The sequence below is a fragment of the Eschrichtius robustus genome, chromosome X (genome assembly GCF_028021215.1).
Source record: "Eschrichtius robustus isolate mEscRob2 chromosome X, mEscRob2.pri, whole genome shotgun sequence".
NCBI classification, from domain to species: Eukaryota; Metazoa; Chordata; class Mammalia; order Artiodactyla; family Eschrichtiidae; genus Eschrichtius; species Eschrichtius robustus.
Window position 1 is genome coordinate 12,629,376 of NC_090845.1, and position 23,285 is coordinate 12,652,660.

Here is a 23,285-nt window from a genome sequence, read left to right on the forward strand (position 1 = left end):
CGTATTGTTTAGCCTCCATGTATTTGTGCTTTTCACGTTTTTTCCCCTGTAATTCATTTCTAATCTCATAGTGTTGTGGTCAGAAAAGATGCTTCATATGATTTCAACTTTCTTAAATTTCCTGAGGCTTGATTTGTGACCCAGGATGTGATCTATCCTGGAGAATGTTCTGTGCGCACTTGAGAAGAACGTGTAATCTGCTGTTTTTGGATGGAATGTCCTATAAATATCAACTAAATCTGTCTGGTCTGTTGTGTCATTTAAAGCTTCTGTGTCCTTATTTATTTTCATTTTGGATGATCTGTCCATTGGTGTAAGTGAGGTGTTAAAGTCCCCCACTATTATTGTGTTACTGTCGATTTCCTCTTTTATAGCTGTTAGCAGTTGCCTTATGTATTGAGGTGCTCCTGTGTTGGGTGCATATATATTTATAATTGTTATAGCTTCTTCTTGGATTGATCCCTTGAGCATTATGTAGTGTCCTTCCTTGTCTCTTATAACATTCTTTATTTTAAAGTCTATTTTATCTGATATGAGTATAGCTACTCCAGCTTTCTTTTGATTTCCATTTGCATGGAATATCTTTTTCCATCCCCTCACTTTCAGTCTGTATGTGTCCCTGGGTCTGAAGTGGGTCTCTTGTAGACAGCATATATATGGGTCTTGTTTTTGTATCCATTCAGCAAGCCTGTGTCTTTTGGTTGGAGCACTTAATCCATTCACGTTTAAGGTAATTATGGATATGTATGTTCCTATGACCATTTTCTTAATTGTTTTGGGTTTGTTTTTGTAGATCCTTTTCTTCTGTTGTGTTTCCCACTTAGAGAAGTTCCTTTAGCATTTGTTGTAGAGCTGGTTTGGTGGTGCTGAATTCTCGTAGCTTTTGCTTGTCTGTAAAGCTTTTGATTTCTCCATCAAATCTAAATGAGATCCTTGCCGGGTAGAGTAATCTTGGTTGTAGGTTCTTCCCTTTCATCACTTTAAGTATATCTTGCCACTTCCTTCTGGCTTGTAGAGTTTCTGCTGAGAAATCAGCTGTTAACCTTGTGGGAGTTCCCTTGTATGTTATTTGTTGTTTTTCCCTTGCTGCTTTCAATCATTTTTCTTTGTCTTTAATTTTTGCCAATTTGATTACTGTGTGTCTCGGTGTGTTTCTCCTTGGGTTTATCCTGTATGGGACTCGCTGCGCTTCCTGGACTTGGGTGGCTATTTCCTTTCCCATGTTAGGGAAGTTTTCGACTATAATCTCTTCAAATATTTTCTCTGGTCCTTTCTCTCTCTCTTCTCCTTCTGGGACCCCTATAGTGCGAATGTTGTTGCGTTTCATGTTGTCCCAGAGGTCTCTTAGGCTGTCTTCATTTCTTTTCATTCTTTTTTCTTTAGTCGGTTCCGCAGCAGTGAATTCCACCATTCTGTCTTCCAGGTCACTTATCCGTTCTTCTGCCTCAGTTATTCTGCTATTGATTCCTTCTAGTGTAGTTTTCATTTCAGTTATTGTATTGTTCATCTCTGTTTGTTTGTTCTTCAATTCTTCTAGGTCTTTGTTAAAGCTTTCTTGTATCTCCTCGATCTTTGCTTCCATTCTTATTCCGAGGCCCTGGATCATCTTCACTATCAGTATTCTGAATTATTTTTCTGGAAGGTTGCCTATCTCCACTTCATTTAGTTGTTTTTCTGGGGTGTTATCTTGTTCCTTCATTTGGTACATAGCCCTCTGCCTTTTCATCTTGTCTGTCTTTCTGTGAGTGTGGTTTCTGTTCCACAGCCTGCAGGATTGTAGTTTTTCTTGCTTCTGCTCCCTTGTATGTTATTTATTGCTTTCAATATTTTTTCTTTGCGTTTAATTTTTGTCACCTTCATTAATATGTGTCTCAGGGTGTTCCTCCTTGGGTTTATCCTGCATGGGACTCTCTGCACTTCCTGGACATGGGTGACTATTTCCTTTCCCATGTTAGGGAAGTTTTCAGCTATTATCTCTTCATACATTTTCTCAGGTCCTTTCTCTCTCGTCCTTCTGGCATCCCTTTAATGTGAATGTTGGTGCATTTAATGTTGTCACAGAGGTCTCTTCGGCTGCCCTCATTTCTTTTTGTTCTTTTTTCTCTATTCTGTTTCATGGCAGTGATTTCCACCTTTCTGTCTTCCAGCTCATCTGTTCGTCTGCCTCATTTATTCTGCTATTGATTCCTTCTAGTGTATTTTTCATTTCAGTTATCATATTGTTCATCTGTGTTTGTTTTTTCTTTAGATCTTCTAGCTCTTTATTAAACATTTCTTCTATCTTCTCGGTCTGTGCTTCCATTCTTTTTCCAAGATCTTGGATCAACTTTACTGTCATTACTCTGCATTCTTTTTCAGGTAGATTGCCTATCTCCACTTCATGCAGTTGTTCTTCTGGGGTTTTTATCTTGTTCCTTCATCTGGGACATAATCCTCTGCTGGTCTCATTTTGTCTAACATGCTGTGATTGTGGTTTCTGTTCCTCAGCCTACAGGGTTGTAGTTCTTCTTGCTTCTGTTGTCTGCCCCCTGGTGGATGAGGCCTGTCTAAGAGGCTTTTGCAGGGAATCCCCTGGCGGTCCGGTGGTTAGGAGTCCATGGTTTCACTGCTGAGGGTGCACATTCAGTCCCTGGTTGGGGAAACTAAGATCCTTCAAGCCACACGGTGTGGTCAAAAAAAAAAAAAAAAAAAAAAAAAAAACCATTTATTTAAGAGGCTTGTGCAGGTTTCCTGGTGGGAGGTACTGGTTCCTGCCCATTGGTATATGGAGCTGGGTCTTGTCCCTCTGGTGAGCAGCTGTGGGCTCAGGAAGACTTAAGGCAGAATGTCTGCTGATGGGTGGGGCTGTGTTCCCACCGTGTTGGTTGTTTGGCCCGAGGCATCCCAGCACTGGAGCCTATAGGCTGTTGGGTGGGGCCAGGTCTTGGTGAGAAAATGGCAGCCTCCAGGAGGGCTCATGCCAATGAGCACTCCCCAGAACTACCACCAGCAGTGTCTTTGTCCCCACAGTGAGCCACATCTGCCTCCTGCCTCATAAGGAGACCCTCCAATACTAGCAGGTATGTCTGGCCCAGGCTCCTGTGAGGTCACTGCTTTTTCCTGTGGGTCCTGGTGCTCATCAGACCTTATGTGTGTCCTCCAAGAGTGGAGTTTCTGTTTCCCCCCAGTCCTGTGGAATTCCGGTGATCAAACCCTGTTGGCCTTCAAAGCCAGATGCTCTTGGGGGCTCCTCCTGATGCCAGACCCTCAGGCTGGGCAGCCTGATGTGGGGCTCGGGACTTGCACTCCTGTGGGAGAACCTCTGCCATCTAATTATTTTCCAGTTTGTGGGTAGCCCACCCAGCAGGTATTCAATTTGATTTTATCGTGATTGCACCCCTCCTATCGTCTCGTTATGGCTTCTTGTGTTTGGATGTAGAATATCTTTTTTGGTATGTTCCAGTGTTTTCTTATCAGTGTTTGTTTAGCAGTTAGTTGTGATTTTGGTGTTTTCATGAGAGGAGGTGAGCTCATGTCCTTCTACTCTGCCGTCTTGTCTCTGCCCTCAATCAAAAATGTTTCATTTTGGCGTGCTCAATTTTTGTCAATATTTTTATGCCTTCTAGGTTTCATGTTTTACTTAGAAAAGGCCTTCCCTTACTTAGGTTTTGTGTTTTTCGGGTTTTGTTGTTGTTTTTTTAATTCTCCTATGTGTTGTTCTGGAGCTTACGTTGTTTTTTAAAAATATACACACACATTTAAAGCTTTTATTCATCTGAAATTCTTTTTGGTATAAAGAATGAGCTAGGGACTTCCCTGGTCGTCCAGTGGTAAAGAATCCACCTTCCAATGCAGGGGACACAGGTTCGATCCCTGGTCGGGGGACTAAGATCCCACATGCTGCGGGGCAACTAAGCCCGCACGCCACAACTACTGAGCTTGTGTGCCTCAATGAGAGAGCCCTCATGCCGCAAACTACAGAGCCCATGCACTCTGGAGCCCGCGCACCACAGCTGCAGAGCGCATGCGCCACAGCTAGAGAGAGAAAACCCACACGCCACAACTAGACAGAAGTCCGTGCGCTGCAACGAGAGATCCCACATGCCACAACTAAGACCCGACACAGCCAAAAAAATAAAATAAATAAATTTTTCTAAAAAAAAAGAATGAGCTAAAGATCCAATTTGGTTCTTTTACAGATGGCTGGCCAGTTGTCCCACACCACATCCTGCTTTTTCCCTTGCTGTTTCGAAATGCTTGCTTTGTTTTAAATTTCACTATCTAATTAACTCTGTTTTCTTGGCCAGAGGAATGGATTTTAACTTTACTAAGAGAATTATTTCTCCACCCACCTCTTAGCAAGCTGATACAAAATTCTTTTCTCTCAGGATCCTTTCAAGTATAGCTATCCACCACTTGTAGATGATGACTTCCAGACACCGTTGTGTGAAAATGGGCCTATTGCCAGTGAGGATGAAGCTTCAAGTAAAGAAGATATAGAAAGTGATGGCAAAGAAACCTTGGAAACAATTTCTAATGAAGAACAAACAGCTCTTCTTAAAAAGGTAATTTTCACAAAAAAAAAAATGAAATTGAGACAAAAGCTGTGACCTAGCCCCAATTCTGCCACTAGCTGGCTATGTAATTTTAGGTAATTCACTTAACTTGCTGCCCTTCCACATCTTTGTACGTAAAAAGAAAGAAGGAGGATGGCACTAGTTGACTGGTAGTGTGCTACAGTATATAAAAGGTTGATTCCCTGCTTTTGTGTAAAAATTGGCTAAACGCATCTTAAAAGAATCCTTTTATCTAAAATATTTTTTATCTATCTAAAATAAATAAAAAGTAATTAACTGAAAACATTACCTTGATTTACTTTCTCTTTTTCATTTTTAAAGAACACTTAGTTATGTTTTTATGAGATATCAGGGACTTGATAGAGGGATAAATATATTGCAATGTAGAACAGATTTTAAAACGCTTAAAAGGGAGGGGAATTCCCGGGTGGTCAAGTGGTTAGGACTCTGTGCTCTCACTGCTGAGAGCCCTGGTTCAATCCCTGGCTGGGGAACTTAGATCCCACAAGCCGTGTGGGGCAGCCAAAAAAATAAAAATAAAAACTCTTAAGGGAAAGACCATGTTACATTTTCTAAAGGGGCCTATTTACATAGTAGGTACTCAAATATAGGTTAATCATCAGGTTACTATATGTTAAATATATAATTTAGATATAATAAACCTATGTTAAAGATTGTAATTTGGATTGAGTCACTATAATGCTAACTTTGTGACCTAATGAACTTCCTATCAGTGTGAAATTCAATTTCTTTTTCTTTCTTTCTTCATATATATATATATTTTTTGTCTTTAGGTTAACGTAACGGAACCTACTTCCAAAGCAGAAGAGAATGAAAAAGTTGATTCCAAAATGAAAGCTTTCAAGAAACCATTGAGTGTGTTTAAAGGGCCCTTATTACACATCAGGTACTAGTTGAGGATTTTATTAGCTGTGCTTTCATGATATATCTTGATCATTTTGAGGGAACTGCAAAATTAAGAAAACTTCTGGACTGTTTTTGAAACTGGAAATATAAAATTAAGGGTTATCTGAAGACTCACCTTGGTTTCCAGATATAGTGGATATTTGTAGCTACCTTTTTGTTATTTATTCTGTTGAGTGTGTTTAAAGGGCCTTTATCCCACATCAGGTAATAAGAGTGAATATTCATATATTAACAACAAATCTGAATGACATGTAGTTTTCTCATTTTACTGATAGTGTTTGACTTGCACAAGTTTGAGGTTGCCAGAAATGACACTGAAGTAGCCATTTATCGATTTGACCTTCCAAAAGCTAAAGCTGAACCAGAAAAATAGGGTTTTTACCAAAGCCAAATTTCAGCACATCTCTATTTTTCTTTCTAGGTTGTTCAATCCAAAAAATTCAGTATTGTTTCCTTATCATTATGTAAAGACCTTTCTCACTAATGATGCTTTTGGTTGGTAAATCTGTACAGCCTTATGTTAATACTGCTTTACCAACTTTATTTAGTAATGGCCTACTGTATCATTTTCTATCCCTTTACTTGAAACCTTTCTATGTAACTGTTAAAGACTCATGAACAATAGAGCCAGACATTTTAAACATCAAATCTGAAATTCTCTGACAAGATTAGTTTGTTTACATATATATATTTTGATTACTGTTCTATTTGGATTTATCTTCACCATCTGCATGAGTGTGTGTGTGAGAGGGAAGGAGGGAAACACATGTGCATGTTCTCTTTTCCATGGTTTTCCTTTGTCGTTTCCCCCACTCTGGAATTTGTTTGTTTCCCATTTTTCCCTCTACTAGTTTGGAAGTTACTGTTTTTTCTCTGGAGGCCTGTCAAAACCATAGGTCCTGGCTTATAACTATCAACGTATGGCTAAAAGATCCAGCTAGGGAGAAAGCCAACTCTGCAATGCCCACCCATCCCTCCAGAAAATCAGTGCTTATCCTACACACACACACACAGGGACCTAACCAACCTCTGTCTCCCTAGAGCTTTTCATGGTTTCTGTGCTGGATACTGAGAGCAGTTCTGAGATCCATAACCTTCCTGTCTTTTCTGTGGTATATTTCGGATTGGGTTTTAAAAAGACACCAGCAACCATACTAATTTATGTCTTGTCCAAAGCTGGGCACAGCTCTCCTGGGAGAGCACTTATTTTAAAATGTGTGTTCTTTACATGAATAAATATCTCTGATATGCAGATATTCCTGATATAAAATGAATCTATTTAAAGGTGGAGCTCAAAGTCAAGGGCTATCTGAAGAATTCACCTTTTTATCTAAAAATCACAGTCCGGGCTTCCCTGGTGGTACAGTGGTTAAGAATCCGCCTGCCAATGCAGGGGACATGGGTTCGAGCCCTGCTCCGTAAGATCCCACATGCTGCGGAGCAACTAAGCCCGTGTGCCACAACTACTGAGCCTGCGCTCTAGAGCCCGAGAGCCACAACTGCTGAAGCCCGTGTGTCTAGAGCCCCTGCTCTGCAACGAGAAGCCACCCAATGAGAAGCCCGTGCACTGCAACAAAGAGTAGCCCCAGCTCGCCGCAACTAGAGAAAAGCCCATGTGCAGCAACAAAATAAAAATAAATTTTTTTAAAAGTAAGTAAATACATAAAAATCACAGTCCTTTGCATTATTTGGAGGCACCCGATTTGGCTCATGTAATTAAACTACACAAACTTTGCTTGAGTCTTTTTATTTTTAATATACAGTGGCCAATAATAGTAAAATTTGCATTTTGAGCCTCACTGATTTTTTGACAATTTTTTCCTGTAGTTCCCACCCCATACTTTGTGTTTATCTCCTTCCATATTACTTAGAAAAAAACCTTTCTATAGTCAGGACTTACTCTTTTACTTAAATACATCCCTGATGATCTTTTTAAGTTATACTCTTTTCTGTTGATGTATAAAAATGTGCCCCATTCTAATGTTTGTAATTAGGTAAAGTTGAAGCAGGAATTTCTTCTCTGATCTTTATCTATCAATCAATCACCTACCAAAGAGTTTTAATAAATAAACCTTAAGGTGGTGCTGATTATAGGACTAATTCAGAATTCCTAATTCACTCCTGTTCTTTCCTATTTTGCTTTTAGATCTTGGGGGAAACCATAGGACATTTAAATAGCGTGCATTGAATCAGTAAGATTAAAATACAAAATACATTAGGTAATTGTTTTGTAATCTTCTTTGATGAAATCTCTTTATACAAATGAGTGTAAAATATTAACCAAATATTTTTCTTCAAGCTGATGATTAGATTGTCATTTATTCTGAGCAATACCATTGGCTTATGCTTTTGTTGCCACCTAGCCCAGCGGAAGAACTGTATTTTGGAAGTACAGAACCTGAAGAGAAGAAAGCTTTAATAGTGTTGACAAATGTAACGAAAAACATAGTGGCATTTAAGGTAAATATCTGAAAGACATAAATTATGTGTGAAAATTGAAAGATTGATAATTTTGAACTTGCACGGTATTTTTATTTATATTTTTAGGCTTATACTGCCTTCTATCTCTAACCGTGTGTCACAGCTTATCTAAAATTTTCTGAGGTCTGTATCTTAGTCTTTAATGTGCAGCAATAGGGTACTGTCCAAATTAGCCCCAGGATTTAATGTTTGTTTTAAAAAAAAAAAAAAAGAATCACTTTTCATTGTATGAATAATTTAATTCATAGAGAGAGTGAAAAAATAAAACTATAAAATCTAAAGTGCATTTTCCCCCAAGTGTGGTATATTCTGGAGTACAGTTTATACTGGATACTAACCTGACAGACACTGAGCATTAAGTGTAACAGGACTGAGCCCACCACTGCCCCATATTGTAGGGTATTCCTTCCTTGAACCATCTACTTCCTAGTGTCCTTTGATTACTGCTTTTAAATTTCTGGACACTATTGTAACATGTGTTCTAATGTGTGTTGTTTTTTGAACATGAATTATTAAATTCAGGTGATTAACAGGATAAATATTTAACAGTTGGATTTCTTTTTTTTTAATTTAAGAGGAAGGCTAAGTGACAGACTGATGAGTGTGTTTTTTCTACTTGATTGAGATGCTTTTTTCCTGCAGATGGGAAAATATATAGTCTATACATAACCACCAAGATTGTTTTATAGACTTTATTAATGATTTTTAAGTCATTTTAAAGCCATTTGCCCCCAGAGAGTGTAAAGGTCATGTGACTACTGTTTTTCATAAACAGGTGAGAACAACTGCTCCAGAAAAGTACAGAGTCAAGCCAAGCAACAGCAGTTGTGACCCGGGTGCATCAGTTGATATAGTTGTGTCTCCCCACGGGGGTGAGTTGTCACCTGGCTGGCCACAGTGGGGTGTTACGGGGGGCCTGGGGCTGGGTGATGACTCAGCAAAGCTGGACTGGAATCTAGAAATTAGCAGGGTATCAGCGAGTCACCTCGCCACACTCTGGGCATCTGTTTTCTCACCTGTAAAATGAGACGGGTGAATGGCTGTCATTAAAACAAAATTTTTTTTAACAAGTAAAATTGAATTTCAAACCAAAAAATTCATCTTCTTTAGGAGAACTTTTTCCTTTTTTAAGGTAGTTCCATATTATTCTTTTTCCTTAGTGTTGTTTTCTAGAATAATGCCTAAGCCACGTAGCCAACCCTTTGTCCCTTTGTAAAGGTTCCTGTTTGTTTGTTATATAATACGTTACCTTTTTGGAATGCAGGGTTAACAGTCTCTGCCCAAGACCGTTTTCTGATCATGGCTGCAGAAATGGAACAGTCATCTGGCACGGGCCCAGCAGAATTGACTCAGTTCTGGAAAGAAGTTCCTAGAAACAAAGTAATGGAGCATAGGTATGCTTTTCCCTTACAGGCTCTCAAATTGCAATGGGAAAAATCCCAAAGAGGAATGCGCCTACATGGGCTAAGCAGGCATCCCTTCCTCCTGGCATTTGGCAGATATCTAGGCTTACACTGTGGGCCCCAACCCCTACAAGGCTCTGGGGTACCCAGGTGAATAAGACCTGGAGTTTCTCTGGGAGATTGCTAATAGAGATTTGCTTGCCAGCCTGTGCAAGAATCTGGATGTGTCAAAATTACAAACACGGATTTTCTCTTACAGCAGTTACCTTTGTAGGAATGCTCACCTTACGTACTAGAATGTTTGCTGCAGTGAAACATTCTTTCACAAAAATTGTTTGTAGTAGTGAAAAATGGAAAAGAACCTAAATGTTCATCAGTAGAGTAATAGTGGAACGCATTTGAGAAGGAGTACTCTGAAGCCATTCAAAAGAGTGTAGTACGTCTGTTTGTTCTGATACAGGAAAAAGACATCTGTGATATACTATTAGGAAAAGAAAAGAGCCTACTCACAGAAAAATACGTATGACAATTATCCTATTTAATAGAAAACCCTGTGACTATATATAGGCATACACATGTGTGTCTGTGCATGTGTGCAAAAAAGATGTATAGAAAAGAGGAGGAGAATAGAGAAGAAGGTTGGTTGTGGGGTTTTTTTTCGGAGTGTGCCCAGTTTTGCCCCCCAAGGGACGCTTGTCAATACCTGGAGACATTGTTGGTTGTCATAACTGGACAGTGGGGTGCTGTGGGCATCTAGTAGGTGGAGACCAGGGATGCTACTCAGTATCCCACCATGCACAGGACAGCTCCCCAGGACGAAGAATGATCCAGCCCAAAATGTCACTGGTGCCAAGATTGAGAAAGCTCAGTTGAGGGTAGTTAAGGATGGCCACACTGATGACATTTGAGTAGGACCTGAAGGAAATGAGCGTAGGCCACATAGATAATGGGGAAAAGAGCTTTGCAGGTAGAGGGAACCATAAATGAAAAAGATGTGTGCTTGGCCTGGGTGAGGAACAGCAAGGTCAGTGTAGCCTGAATCCAGTAAGGGATGCCAGATCATTGCCATAGTGAGAACTTGTGATTTTGAGAGGAGCGACCATTAGTTGGTGCTGAGCAGAGCCATGAGGAGGTGATCGGCTTGTTTTTTGTTTTTTTTTAAAGGAGTACTCTGGGAGGCTTTGTAGAAAAATAGACTGTGGGCAGACATAGGTGAAAGAGTGATACTGAGTTAACAACACTTAGACTAGCGCTGGCATATAGCAAGTTCTATTTAAGTGTGTTACTCTTATTTATTCATTTAGTCACTAAAACAACCCTAGGTCATATAGGTAGTTATTTTTCCCATTTTATAGACGAGAAGCTGAGAAACCTAGTAAGGGTTGTGGTTGAGTTGAATCTTCAAATAAGGAGTTGAAAGAATCCAGATGTGGCTGGAACAGAGTGTGAGAGGATTCATAGTAAGAAAGAATGTTGGAGGCAGACAGCGCCCAGAGGAGCAGCTTGGGCACCATTGTAAAACCACTGGGAGAACGTCGACCTGATCTGAAATGCCTTGGACAAGATTACCCTTTGCGGGCAGTTCATAGAGCGTAGGAGAACAAGAAGAATAAGAATGGGCCTGGGAAGATGAGCTTTATTGCCTCTAGGCTAGGTCTAACTTGTACCCAGCGAGAGAGGGTGAAAGTTAGACAGACAGAGCTCAGAGGAATATTTAGTAGCCAAATGAAGGAGGACCATCCAGGGAGTCAGGAGGGAAAGCAGTAGGTGAGCTGTGTCATTAAGGCCCAGGTTAGAGTGTGTTTCACAAAGTGCTGCCAGTGTCAGTCAAGGATGAGGTGTGAGAGCTGGCCGTTGCTGGTGACCTGATGGAGATAATTGATGACCTCACGGGGAACACTTTCAGTTGGTAGGAGCCAGATGCCAAAGAAACAGAGGTAGTAAGACTTCTGGAGGTTTGGCTTGTTGGGGAGGGACCAGGGCCCTAGTTGGAAGGAAGACTGTGTTGTTGAGAAGGGGTTGTTTGGGATTTTGTAATGGGAGATATTTGAGCGTTGTTTAAAACCATAGTAAGGACCATTTCAGAAGGAGAGGCTGACCTTACAAGATAAACCATTGACAGTGAAATTCCTGAGAAAGTTAGAAGGAACAGAACCTAAAGCCGAGGTAGGAAGGAACACAGATCTAGATAAGGCTCATGCCAGTTGTGACGTGTTTTTAGATGGAGTAGACGTTTAAATTTTCAAGTTATGTTTCAGGAGGGCCTACTTTTGAAGTTCTTACGAAACAGTACCTCAAAATTATGGGGTTTTTTTCTTTCTTTTTGGTTTTGTTATACATGAGTTGCTTTGTAAATCAACTTCTAATGGCTTGCTCTTCTGTAACTGTCAAAAGAGAATCACTTACCTCACAGAAACAGGGAGACTTGGTGGTTTGGTACTGAAGGCCCAGGTGAAAGCACTGCCTCCCATCTAGAAAGGGTGGTTTCCTTCACATCGTAAGATCAGGTGAATTCTACTGAATATCACATAAAAAACTTTTCTTAGGTTATTGAGCACTGTGTGTAATTGTGTTATTTATACCTGCATTAAGAAGCTGGAGGATGTAGGAAAGGAAAAATAATTTTCCCTCTACCCTTCTAAGTTCTTGGCTGAGACCCACTGTAATAAAAGACAGATGAACAGGAGAGAAAAAGAAGTTTCATAACATGGATACCTCCTGTATATGTGGGAGAGACCCAGGAAAACTGAGTAACTCTCCCAAATGGCCCAAGCCACCACGTTCAGTACCATCTCCAGTGATAGACAAAAGAAAGATGTTGTGGGGTGGAGGAAAGCTATCAGGAAAAGCACAGTAAACAAGGGTAAGGTTATTATGCCAATTTAGGCAAATTCCTCTCTTCTTGAGGTCCCCAAAATATTGAGGTTCCTGAGCTTGCCAGGAAGTGACTTTCCTTACTCACCTAGTAAGGCTGTCTGGAACCCTGTAAGCAAGGTACCAGGTCAGTTGTTTCCAAGGGTCTTTAGTTCCTTAAAGCCATCTGGTCATATCCGACTTTATGCATTTCATTTTCAAATATGACATTCAAGTCAAAACCTTGATAATACAACCATGTTTCCAATTGTGTCCTGTTACAAGGAGAACAGATTCTCATTGAACTTGTGCAAATAACTATATCACCATGAAAATGAGAATATTCACTACGAGTTTCTAAATTCTGGAGGGATCAGGTATGGAGAAAAATTGTCTCAATTCTGCTTACAAAGGTATAATTCACCAAATTGCAGTAAATCATAGATAGCTTAAGAGGAAAAGTTTCCCTTAAATCTGGAGAAACAAAACATGTTTCAAACAAAAAGTCATAAAAAGTGTAATCATTCTCATCAATTCATTCAATCCCACATTATTAATTTTTTTTCTGCTTGAATTCAGTTTTTTCCATTCGTTCTGGAAATTCTTACCCAGCTCAGTTTTACAATCTTCAAGTTATCAGAAACCTGTGTTCTAGAGTACTTGTCAGAGTCCTTTCTGTGAATCTCTTTGAAGGTGAAACATGTTTCTATACAAATACAATCAAGAAGGTTTAGTATTCTTATTTGACAATGTGTCCCACGTAATTTAACATATCAAATAAGCCTAAGTGGTTTAATATCTTTTTATAAAGAGAGAGAACACATCTTTTGAGATGTTCCAGGGGCCCTGGGGAAAATCCCAAAGTTAGTTTGAGGTCAAAAAGACTTCATTTAGAATTTGATTTGGGGAAGTTTGTCAAAAATATCAAAAGGTTTTGGACGCTTGACTAAATAGAATCATAAATCATTATGAAACAATACTTAATTATCCAGTTAACCAAAGTGACAGTTAAAAACATTTCAAAGGCAAATACAGAAGGTCACATAGTTTCGAGCAAAACTTAGCCTTAATCTTAAAACTGAGTCTTTTAATCAAAGACCTGATGATAAAGATAACATGAAGCACAGGAAATTATTTTGATAAAGTGCAAAATCTTTGCTTTCTAGGCAGATTACTTAAAAAGGTAAAGAAAAACCTTTCACAATCTCTTATCAGGAGCAGACCAGACCAACAGCCCAGTAAAACTGTCCTCTTAGCAAAAAAAGAAAATTTAGTCTTATGCAATTACACTAAGCTTATTAAGCTTATTTTTAAAACCCTTAAAACAAATTTATTCAATTTTAGCCAGCTCGACTACACAAGGTAAAATTTTCTCTCTCTCTCTTCCCAACTTTCTGTATCCATTTAGTTTGTCCTTTATTCTCCTACTTTCTACTCTGAAATAACTATAGCTCTACTTTAGGATAAAATCACTTTCACTTCCCTTAACAAAAATGCATCTCCCTACTTCTCTTGGCCAAAAACACATCCTAATTCTTATGTACAGGGTTGATATATACTTATTTCTAGTCGCTTTAATAATCCTTAGAAACCTTACTTTCTAGTGAAAACTAATAAATAAGCATTTGCAGTCTGTTACACCAGCATTCTTTAGATTGGCAAATTTATGAATATATTTCATAATTTCTAGAAATTATGAATATATTTCATAATTTCTAGAAGTAGATACTTCCTCATAGTATTTCATTGTGGCACAAGATATGTTTACTAATATACCCAAATAGCTTTCATTCTGTAATAAGAAGCCAAAAGTAGATAAACCTATGTGTAGTAATTAATGTTTAAGAAGTATTTTATCTTATTTGGAAATGATCTAGATATTCAGTGAATTTCCTATCATTTAACTGAGCAAAACTCTATAAAGTTTCAAGTTACCAAAGACATTTGGAAAACTGTTTTTAAAGATATACCATAAAACATACTCATTGCTGATAAGTTCACCTAACTTTTATCTCGCTGACATGTATCTAAATCACTTGCTCCCAACAATTGTTTAGACTCTTCACACAAACGCCAGGAGACATTACGCAAAATCAGCCATCATGCCAAGGTGGTGTTCTTGCTGACAAATTTTGTAACAGAGATAACATGAACTTACTTGAATAGTAAGCCCAGGTAGAATAAAGGTTGCATGTCTCTATTATATCTAATGTTGCTAACTCTGAAGACCTGCCTGTCTAATTAAACCAACCAATTAACCCAGTTTGTTTGTTTTCTATTGAAGTATAATTGATTTACATTATATTAGTTTCAGGTATTCAACATAGTGATTTGATATTTTTATAGATTATACTCCATTTAAAGTTATTATAAAATAATGGTTGTATTCTCTGTGCTATACATTACATCCTTGTATCGTATTTTTTTAACATCTTTATTGGAGTGTAATTGCTTTACAATGGTGTGTTAGTTTCTGCTGTATAACAAAGCCAATCAGCTATACATATACATATATCCCCATATCTCTTCCCTCTTGTGTCTCCCTCCCTCCCACCCTCCCTATCCCACCCGTCTAGGTGGTCACAAAGCACCGAGCTGATCTCCCTGTGCTTTGAGGCAGCTTCCCACTAGCTATCGATTTTACATTTGGTAGCGTATATATGTCCATGCCACTCTCACTTCATCCCAGCTTACCCTTCCCCCTCCCTGTGTCCTCAAGTCCATTCTCTACGTCTGTGTCTTTATTCCTGTCCTGCTCCGAGGTTCATGAGAACCGTTTTTTGTTTTTTTTTTTTTAGATTCCATATATATGTGTTAGCATACGGTATTTGTTTTTCTCTTTCTGACTTACTTCACTCTGTATGACAGACTCTAGGTCCATCCACCTCACTACAAATAACTCCATTTCGTTTCTTTTTATGGCTGAAGAATGTTCCATTGTATGTATGTGCCACATCTTCTCTATCCATTCATCTGTCGATGGACACTTAGGTTGCTTCCATGTCCTGGCTATTGTAAATAGTGCTGCAATGAACATTGTGGTACTTGACTCTTTTTGAATTATGGTTTTTCTCAGGGTCTATGCCCAGTAGTGGGACTGCTGAGTCATATGGTAGTTCTATTTTTAGTTTTTTAAGGAACCCCCATACTGTTCTCCATAGTGGCTGTATCAATTTACATTCCCACCAACGGTGCAAGAGGGTTCCCTTTTCTCCACACCCTCTCCAGCATTTGTTGTTTGTAGATTTTCTGATGATGCCCATTCTAACTGGTGTGAGGTGATGCCTCATGGTAGTTTTGATTTGCATTTCTCTAATGATTAGTGATGTTGAGCATCCTTTCATGTGTTTGTTGGCAATCTGTATATCTTCTTTGGAGAAATGTCTATTTAGGTCTTCTGCCCATTTTTGGATTGGGTTGTTTGTTTTTTTTTTTTTGATATTGAGCTGCATGAGCTGCTTGTATATTTTGGAGATAAATCCTTTGTCCGTTGCTTCGTTTGCAAATATTTTCTCCCATTCTGAGGGTTGTCTTTCCGTCTTGTTTATGGTTTCCTTTGCTGTGCAAAAGCTTTTACGTTTCATTAGGGCCCATTTGTTTATTTTTGTTTTTATTTCCATTTCTCTAGGAGGTGGGTCAAAAAGGATCTTGCTGTGATTTATGTCAAAGAGTGTTCTGCCTATGTTTTCCTCTAAGAGTTTGATAGTGTCTGGCCTTACATTTAGGTCTTTAATCCATTTTGAGTTTATTTTTGTACACAGTGTTAGGAAGCGTTCTAATTTCATTCTTTTACATGTAGCTGTCCAGTTTTCCCAGCACCACTTACTGAAGAGGCTGTCTTTTCTCCACTGTATATGCTTGCCTCCTTTATCAAAGACAAGGTGACCATATGTGCATGGGTTTATTTCTGGGCTTTCTATCCTGTTCCATTGATCCATATTTCTGTTTTTGTGCCAGTACCATACTGTCTTGATTTAACCCAGCTTTTATTTACCAAAGAAAGATTATCCCAGATCATGTGAACTTGAAGAAAAAAATTGGGGGTTAGTTTCTACATTTCTGAGAGTTTTAGGAATATTTAATTTGAAAAGCACTTATTTTTCTTTAAGCCAGTTGAATAGTTTTTATGAATTAATCTTGGCGGTACCATTCAGAGGTAGAAAAATATCAAACATTTATAACATACATATATAAACACATGTAAACATACAGATGCAAACCAGAGACCTTATAGCTCTGGTTCCAAAATTTTAGCCATGAATTAGGTACAATGACAAAACTCACTAGCTTATGAAAGAACAGTTCGATCTGAACTGTGTTTCTGGCAGTTGGAATAAGTTTACCTACTTAGAGTGCTAAAGCTTTTTTTCTTTTTAAACTGATATTTGTGTGGGGGGGTTTTTGTTTTGCTTTTCTCATTTGCCCAATTTCAAAATAGCTCCTTTTTTTTTTAACTTCTGATGAGCTTCATTTTCCTAAAGTTTGCATTTCTAAGAGCTGGCTATCAGGTCCTAGAGAAGGTGGGGTAGAAAATTTATATCTCAAAGGGACAGAGAAAGTAAGTTTTTTTCCTGGAGTTTTGGGGGTACTTTACCTATTATCAGAGGTTTAGAGTAATTAATTACCATTTAAATTTTTTCTTACTTTTCTAAGTACAGAACAGTTCTGTTTCCAGTGACCTGGTCTTTTATAATACCTACAAGTATCTTGAGATAAATAGGGCAGGTTTTGGAATGGTTAGAATAGGTGAACTTTGAATTGCTTCTAGAGCTGAATTTCTGGTTTTGTGAAGATTTGCAAGACAAAGACAGTTGCTTTTAATTCCTCAAAAAATTGGACTGCAGCCTGAATGACATCAAGGGACTGACCTGCCCATCCAACTACATTTTCTTCAATTTGCTTTATATCAGGGAGATTTCCAATTAAGATGGAAATCAAATGATTTCTATGTTCTGGAGTTTCAGGGCTTAATGCAGCATGCCTTTACAAAGTCTGTATAAAGCGTTCAACAAAGGCCTTTGAATGCTCTCCTTTTTCTGAGTGCACAATTCAACCTTGGACCAATTCACCTTAGGGGAAAAAGACCCTACTATTGCTTCTGTCAGCCCCTGAATACTGGCCTTCAGCTGATCCATTTCCTGATAATTTGGGAGGAATTCTGGTCATGCTGCCCGTGTGAGTGTGCCTGTTTTCCCTAGGGGGCCATCGGGCTTGGCTGACAACTACAGTATAATCATGGGTGTGAAGAACACCCCTTAGCAGCCAATCAAGGTCCCTGTGAGTGGGGAACTGAATGGCCACTGATCTTTTTAACTCTTCTCTAAATTTGGTAGATATCTTCTGAAAGTGGAGGTAAAAAGAGCTTTGTAATTTCATCTTACTAAGGACGTCCCTAAGGCTGGCCACCATACTCCTTCATGTCCTCCTTTCAAGTTGGTCTTTCCATAGATACCAAGAAGACAGTTGTTTAGGCTGAGAGCTCTCTAAAAAATGTTTGAACACAGAAGTTTTTCCAATTCAAAAGATCCATCATTTGGCCAATGATGAGCAGTAGGATCTTATATTAATCTCAATAGCAACTCAAACCTATAAGCCTTTTTCTGGCTTAACCATGGATGCAAGAGGCATCCCGAAAGGGGGTGCAAGAGATGCAGCCCTCACAAGATTCAGAAAGCTCACTCCCACAGTTAGCCTAAGAAAGCAAAGACCTTCATTGTCACAGGTGGTAAGAATGGGGTCGTGAAAAGTGTCTCCAGTTTCCCATAAGAATGTGATATGCCTTCAGTTACAAACCTGCGACACTGGGTAAGCGCTACTGGAATAGGACTTTTCCAGCCCTAAATAAGACAAGAAGGTTGAGACAAGGGGTCCTTATGACAGACGCCCACGAGAGCCGGTACCATCGGAGAATGCTGCTTATCAGTTAGTGTCTCGGATCCCCAGCCTATTCAGGTGGTCGCCAGATGCATGCAGACACATGCATCATCCAGCTGGCAGAGACCAGAGAGAATATTCTCACTGGTCATAAAGCCAAGCTCTCAAGACAGAATAAAACAAGAGGAAAATCTCATCTGTCCTGTGGTTCTCCTTATGACAACACAAAAGACAGAGATAAAAGAAAACAATGACCATCTCTGGGAGGAAAGAGGACCAGTAGAAGACAAAAATACTCATAACAAAAATCTCTACCAAAGTCACAATACCTAAGGAACTAGCTGACACAAATATTTTCTCCTGCTAATCTCAATTTGGAAAAGAAGGGACAAGGTGAAATTTTTACCTTCCTCTCTCAACTGCACCAGACTGAGATCCAGGAGAGCTGACTTTGGTAAGAATTCTTACCCTTCTCGGGCTTCTGCCAGTTTTCCAGAATCCCATCTGCAGGCTCCCAAGTGAGTATGGTATCTCAGCAGCTCCCATGGTAGGTTGCCAAACTGTAGGAGAGGAAAAATAATTTTCCCTTTATTTTTCTTGGCTAAGATTCCCCCCATCCCCCCGTAATCATAGACAGATGAACAGAAGAAAACAGGAAAAAAACAGAAGTTTAATAGCATGTATACCTCCTGTATACTTGAGATACCCAGGAAAACAGTAAAACTTCCTGCAATGGCCCATGACACCACCTTAAGTACCACCTCCAGCTAAAGAGAAAAGATGATGTTGGGGGTGAGGGAGCCAGTTCTGGGAGGATGGCAGGAAAAGCACAACATACACGGCTAAGGTTGTCCTGCGGATTTAAGTCTCTGCCTTCTCCATTGATAAAGAGTTTCTAGAGATACAAAGTCATCCTCCTCTACCTGGCAGAGAGGGAGACACCCTTACAAATGGAGATTTCCCTTGTAACTGTACGTGTCTCACAAAAAGGTAACTTCTATTCACTTTTCAGAGCTTTTACTGAAAAGTGAAAAAGCTTTCCACTTTTGTCTGCTTTTTCTTAAAAAATAACCAGCTCAAGATAAACCTTGTGCCACAGAGGCACGTTTTGGGGTGGTAAATTCTGCTCCCCTTCAAAGATACACACACACTGAGCTAGCTAGCTGCTCCCTTAGGTATATCTGGGGAGAGGAATGAGTACTTTCACCTCTGTTACATACACTTCTGTGTTTAACTTTTTTCATTTTACATTTTACTATCCAAAAATTCATTAAAAACTTTAAGAAGTTATGTTTCCTTTGTACTTTCATAGGTTAAGATGCCATATTGTTGAGAGCAGTAAGCCAACCACTCTTACATTAAAAGACCATGCCTTTAACATGTCAGAGAAAACCACTGAGGATCTCTATCTACAAGTAAGTGTTCTTTCTTCCTAACTAAAAGTCTTTAATGTTAATCAATATTAGAAATCCATTTTTTCCCCACTGACATAAAGAAAACCTTTGGCGTAGACACGACAGAAATGCTCTCTTCTTTGTGAAGGGAAGCCAGATCAGAAATGGTAAGTGGTGAGTTACTTTTGGAGATCTTCTAACTAACTTTCTGAAAGCTCTGGCTATTTCAATTTGGGCTAGGGACCTTATAGCAAAGCACATGGTGCTTTGGGGGGTATGGAAGAACTTGATCTCATGGAAGAGGTACCATGTAGTGCATTTAAATTTGAAAAAGGTGGAGGGGCTCTCTTTCTGAATAGCTGGTTTCAGTACCTCCAGGAAATGATTGCTTTGTTCCTTTCTCAACTAGAGAATTAGACCTTTTCAAAATGAGAATAAACAGATACACATCCGTTCACCAACCCAATCTAATTCTGCATTGCATTTCCAGCTCCCAGCCTTTCAGAGTAGATGGACTCTATCCCGTAAATGTTTGTGGGATTTCTAATATTCCTGTTTGTCGTGCACATGATTATTGTACTGTTTTATTGATACAAACCTTTCGTCCTTTTTTCCCCTCTTTAGCTCAATCGTTTACTAGAAAGCAATAGGAAGCTTGAAGACCAAGTTCAGCGTTGTATCTGGTTCCAGCAATGGCTGCTTTCCTTAACAGTGCTCTCGCTTGCTTTTGTCATCTCTTTCTTCTATTTGTTGTACAGTTAAAGAAGCGGTGCTCGGTAGGAAACATGGTTTTTCCGTTCATTAGTTGGAAAAAGTAACACCCAGAACTTCTCCACCGTGCTGAAAGTGTCGCACATCTGTGCTTCCTCCGAGGAAATGTACGGCATTTAGGGGGCGAGCTGAAACATGTCTTGAAAATAAACTGCTAGAATAAGGAAACGCTGAAGGTATTGATTATAAGAGACTATAGGTAGTTAGTCAAGTAAGTAAAGGCATATCTGTTGTGTGACTTAATAGAGATAATTTATTTTTCCCTTTTGATTTAGTACTTTTAAAGCTTGTTTTATCATGTATATATGTTAGCTGAACGGAAAAGTAACATGCTTTGTTGCAGCCAAAAACTGTCATCTGCTTTTTTTTTTTTTGACAGAATTATTATAGCTGAGCCAACTTACTAGCTTTTCTATACTATGTATATAGAAGAACATGTATATTGAAAAAACATACAGAGTAATTTCTGTAACCATGACTTTGTAATTTTGAGAACTACTAACAGATGCTAGTCGATGTTCTTTTGGAATGTACAACTACTTAATGCCAAACCACCTTTAGCCTTTGTTTCTTATCCGTCTTCCTTAACGGCCTGCCTGCCCTTTATTAATCTCAGACTTTTTAATGAACACTCACACTCTCTCTCGTTTAGCTAGGATTTGGGGAACTAAGTCTGGTTGGATTTTCTCTAAATTCTGTCAGTCAGTAACGTCCAGAAGAAGAACCTCTCCAGTCTTTTTTTACGCAGTTTCACGTTGCTCTCTCTGGCTGGACTCAGACCCTTTTGCTTCACTTATTCTAAAGGCCTGATCCTCCATTGGACCACCTTCACCCTCCTTTCTAAATGAAAGGAGTTAGATAAAATTTTTTTGAAAAGTAAGTTAGTTTTTGAGATGCATAGCAGTATAATTCATTTACGTTTCAATTCCTTGCTAAAATCAGCCACGAGAAGGGAACTTGACGAAAGACTGGCGTATCGGTAAGGGTGAAAAAAAAAAAAATCGAAAGTGTCACTTCTCCGTTTCAGAGTGAAAAATACTGTAAAAACTTCAGACCAGGGTTAATTGACTCACTTGATATATTCTGCCTTTGTCACAGCAATACTGAGGACGGTTCCTCAATTCGTAACATGATACACCTCGCAGGAGCAGAGCCTAATGAAAGTAGTTTGTTTTCTCATTTAACATAACCAGTTTCGGTCCATGTTGGTTCACATATAAATCTACTTTATATGAAGGAAAAAAATAGTCTGCCTGTAAAATAAATTTTGAGTTTTGATTGAGCCATGTTTGGAGGATGTTTTATTCTGAGGTTGTAGTGTTGGCGGCTTTCATCTTGAGAACGTGATCCAAAATGGCATTATGAAGAATGAAAAAATAGAGTTCAAAATTGCCCTAGGAAATAAAACCTTAAATGGACACTGGTCTGATACTTTGTCTTAATTTGGGTTTTTCTGTTTCAGTTTGCCACCTCCAGACGTGAAAGTGACTGCAGCCCACCCTAAGTACTGTCCATAGTATCTCCCTGTGTGTGTGCACAGCGGTTTCCCCTTATATGTTAGATTCCTGGCTTTGTTATAATCTAATCCCAAAGTATCTGTGTATGTGTTTTGTTCTTCAGCAAATAAGCGAGGAAATAGTCAAAATTGGAAATGTATTGTCCTAACGGTGTCCCTTTAATGTTTCACATGAAAATTACATTGACTCACTAAAATGTTTTTCCCTGATGTCTGGCCAGTTGAATTTAATAACGTTTCTTGTTAACATTTGTGTGTCTATTAAATGTGACTAAGCAAAATTTACTGAAAATTAACCATAAAATCAAAGGCATCTAAACTTTTGTACTTGTCTTAACTGATCACATACATTTACATTTGATTTTATTGTCTTCATTTGATTTTATTTAACCACATTTGTATGATTATTTTGAGTACGCTATAACTAATAATTTTATTTTTTAATATGTCATTACCTGTTCATGACCAAATTACCAAGGACCAACGTTCAGATTTAAATTATTTTCACTTGGAATGGAAATTCATAGAGTTTCCATGAAAACATTAATGAAATATCACTAGAGGCAAGTAGCCTAAAAATACAATTGCTGGTAAACCTAGCCTCAAATTTCATAATATACCATAACTGTTTTTATATCTTGCCACTAATTTTGACTGGATTTAATAGCACTTTATTGTACAATTGCAAAAAAAAAAAATATATTCCTAGAATTGTTGCCGGTGTAATTTCTCTAATATTCTGGTGCTTTTCATATATTTTCAGTATTTTTATTACTATATTGGTATTTTCTTTGTATAAATTGATCAAAAGAACATGTTTTCTATTTTAATATGTTTTAGAAAAATAATTACATTTATGCAATAAATATCATCAGGAAAAACCTCTGGTCTCTAATTGATAAAGCATCTTAAAAATCAGTGCTCAGGTTCACTCTGACCTTTCAAAGATCACATTAATTTCTTCTGGACCTACTTACCTTTTTATAAGGACGGCACCACAAACTTCCAAAGACACAATTGTGTCCTCAGGTGAACCCGTCCTTTGTGTGTCCCGTTTCTCCTCGCCCCTGGGTCAGGGTCTGGCTGCTCTTCAGGGGAGCTCTCCATTTTCCCGACTTAGCATTGGCCTCACTGTCACAGCTGGGGGCTCCATCACAGAACCTATCACTAGAGTGGCCACACGTGTCAGAATTGCCCCACATCCCCCAATCCTAGTACCTATACACCTGCCTGCTGACAGGAACCTGCAGGAAGCAGGCTGACAAGAAGTCCTACCTGGCTGCCGGGCGCATGGTAGGTGGTCCCGGTGAGAAGGCACCGGCGCACGGGACGTGGGTGTGGTTCAGGAGGGGCGGCCCCGGATAGTGATGGCAAAGGCCCTGGGGATCGTTGGTGTGGTTCCCCCCTCGCCACTGGAAGACACAACTCCCACGTGCAGCTCCATAAAATAGAATGAAAAGGACAGGTCCATCTTCTAAACTGCAAAAGAGGTCGAGATACAAAACCATGG

At 39.0% G+C, this 23,285-nt stretch overlaps 1 protein-coding gene across 2 annotated transcripts in view; it reads left to right on the top strand.

Annotated features, from left to right (window-relative positions):
- MOSPD2 (motile sperm domain containing 2) overlaps window positions 1–22,511 on the top strand; it is a 62,357-nt gene extending 39,846 nt beyond the window's left edge. Inside the window, exons 9-15 of one of the 2 annotated variants that reach the window (XM_068533769.1) lie at window positions 4,368–4,544; window positions 5,351–5,463; window positions 7,847–7,943; window positions 8,740–8,836; window positions 9,229–9,358; window positions 19,407–19,509; window positions 20,113–22,511. In XM_068533769.1, the coding sequence (XP_068389870.1) occupies window positions 4,368–4,544; window positions 5,351–5,463; window positions 7,847–7,943; window positions 8,740–8,836; window positions 9,229–9,358; window positions 19,407–19,509; window positions 20,113–20,250 (855 nt within the window). In that variant the 3' untranslated portion in view covers window positions 20,251–22,511. The remainder of the gene's footprint in view (window positions 1–4,367; window positions 4,545–5,350; window positions 5,464–7,846; window positions 7,944–8,739; window positions 8,837–9,228; window positions 9,359–19,406; window positions 19,510–20,112) is intronic. The other variant, XM_068533770.1, reaches the window with a different exon arrangement.
- Window positions 22,512–23,285: the final 774 nt, after the last annotated feature.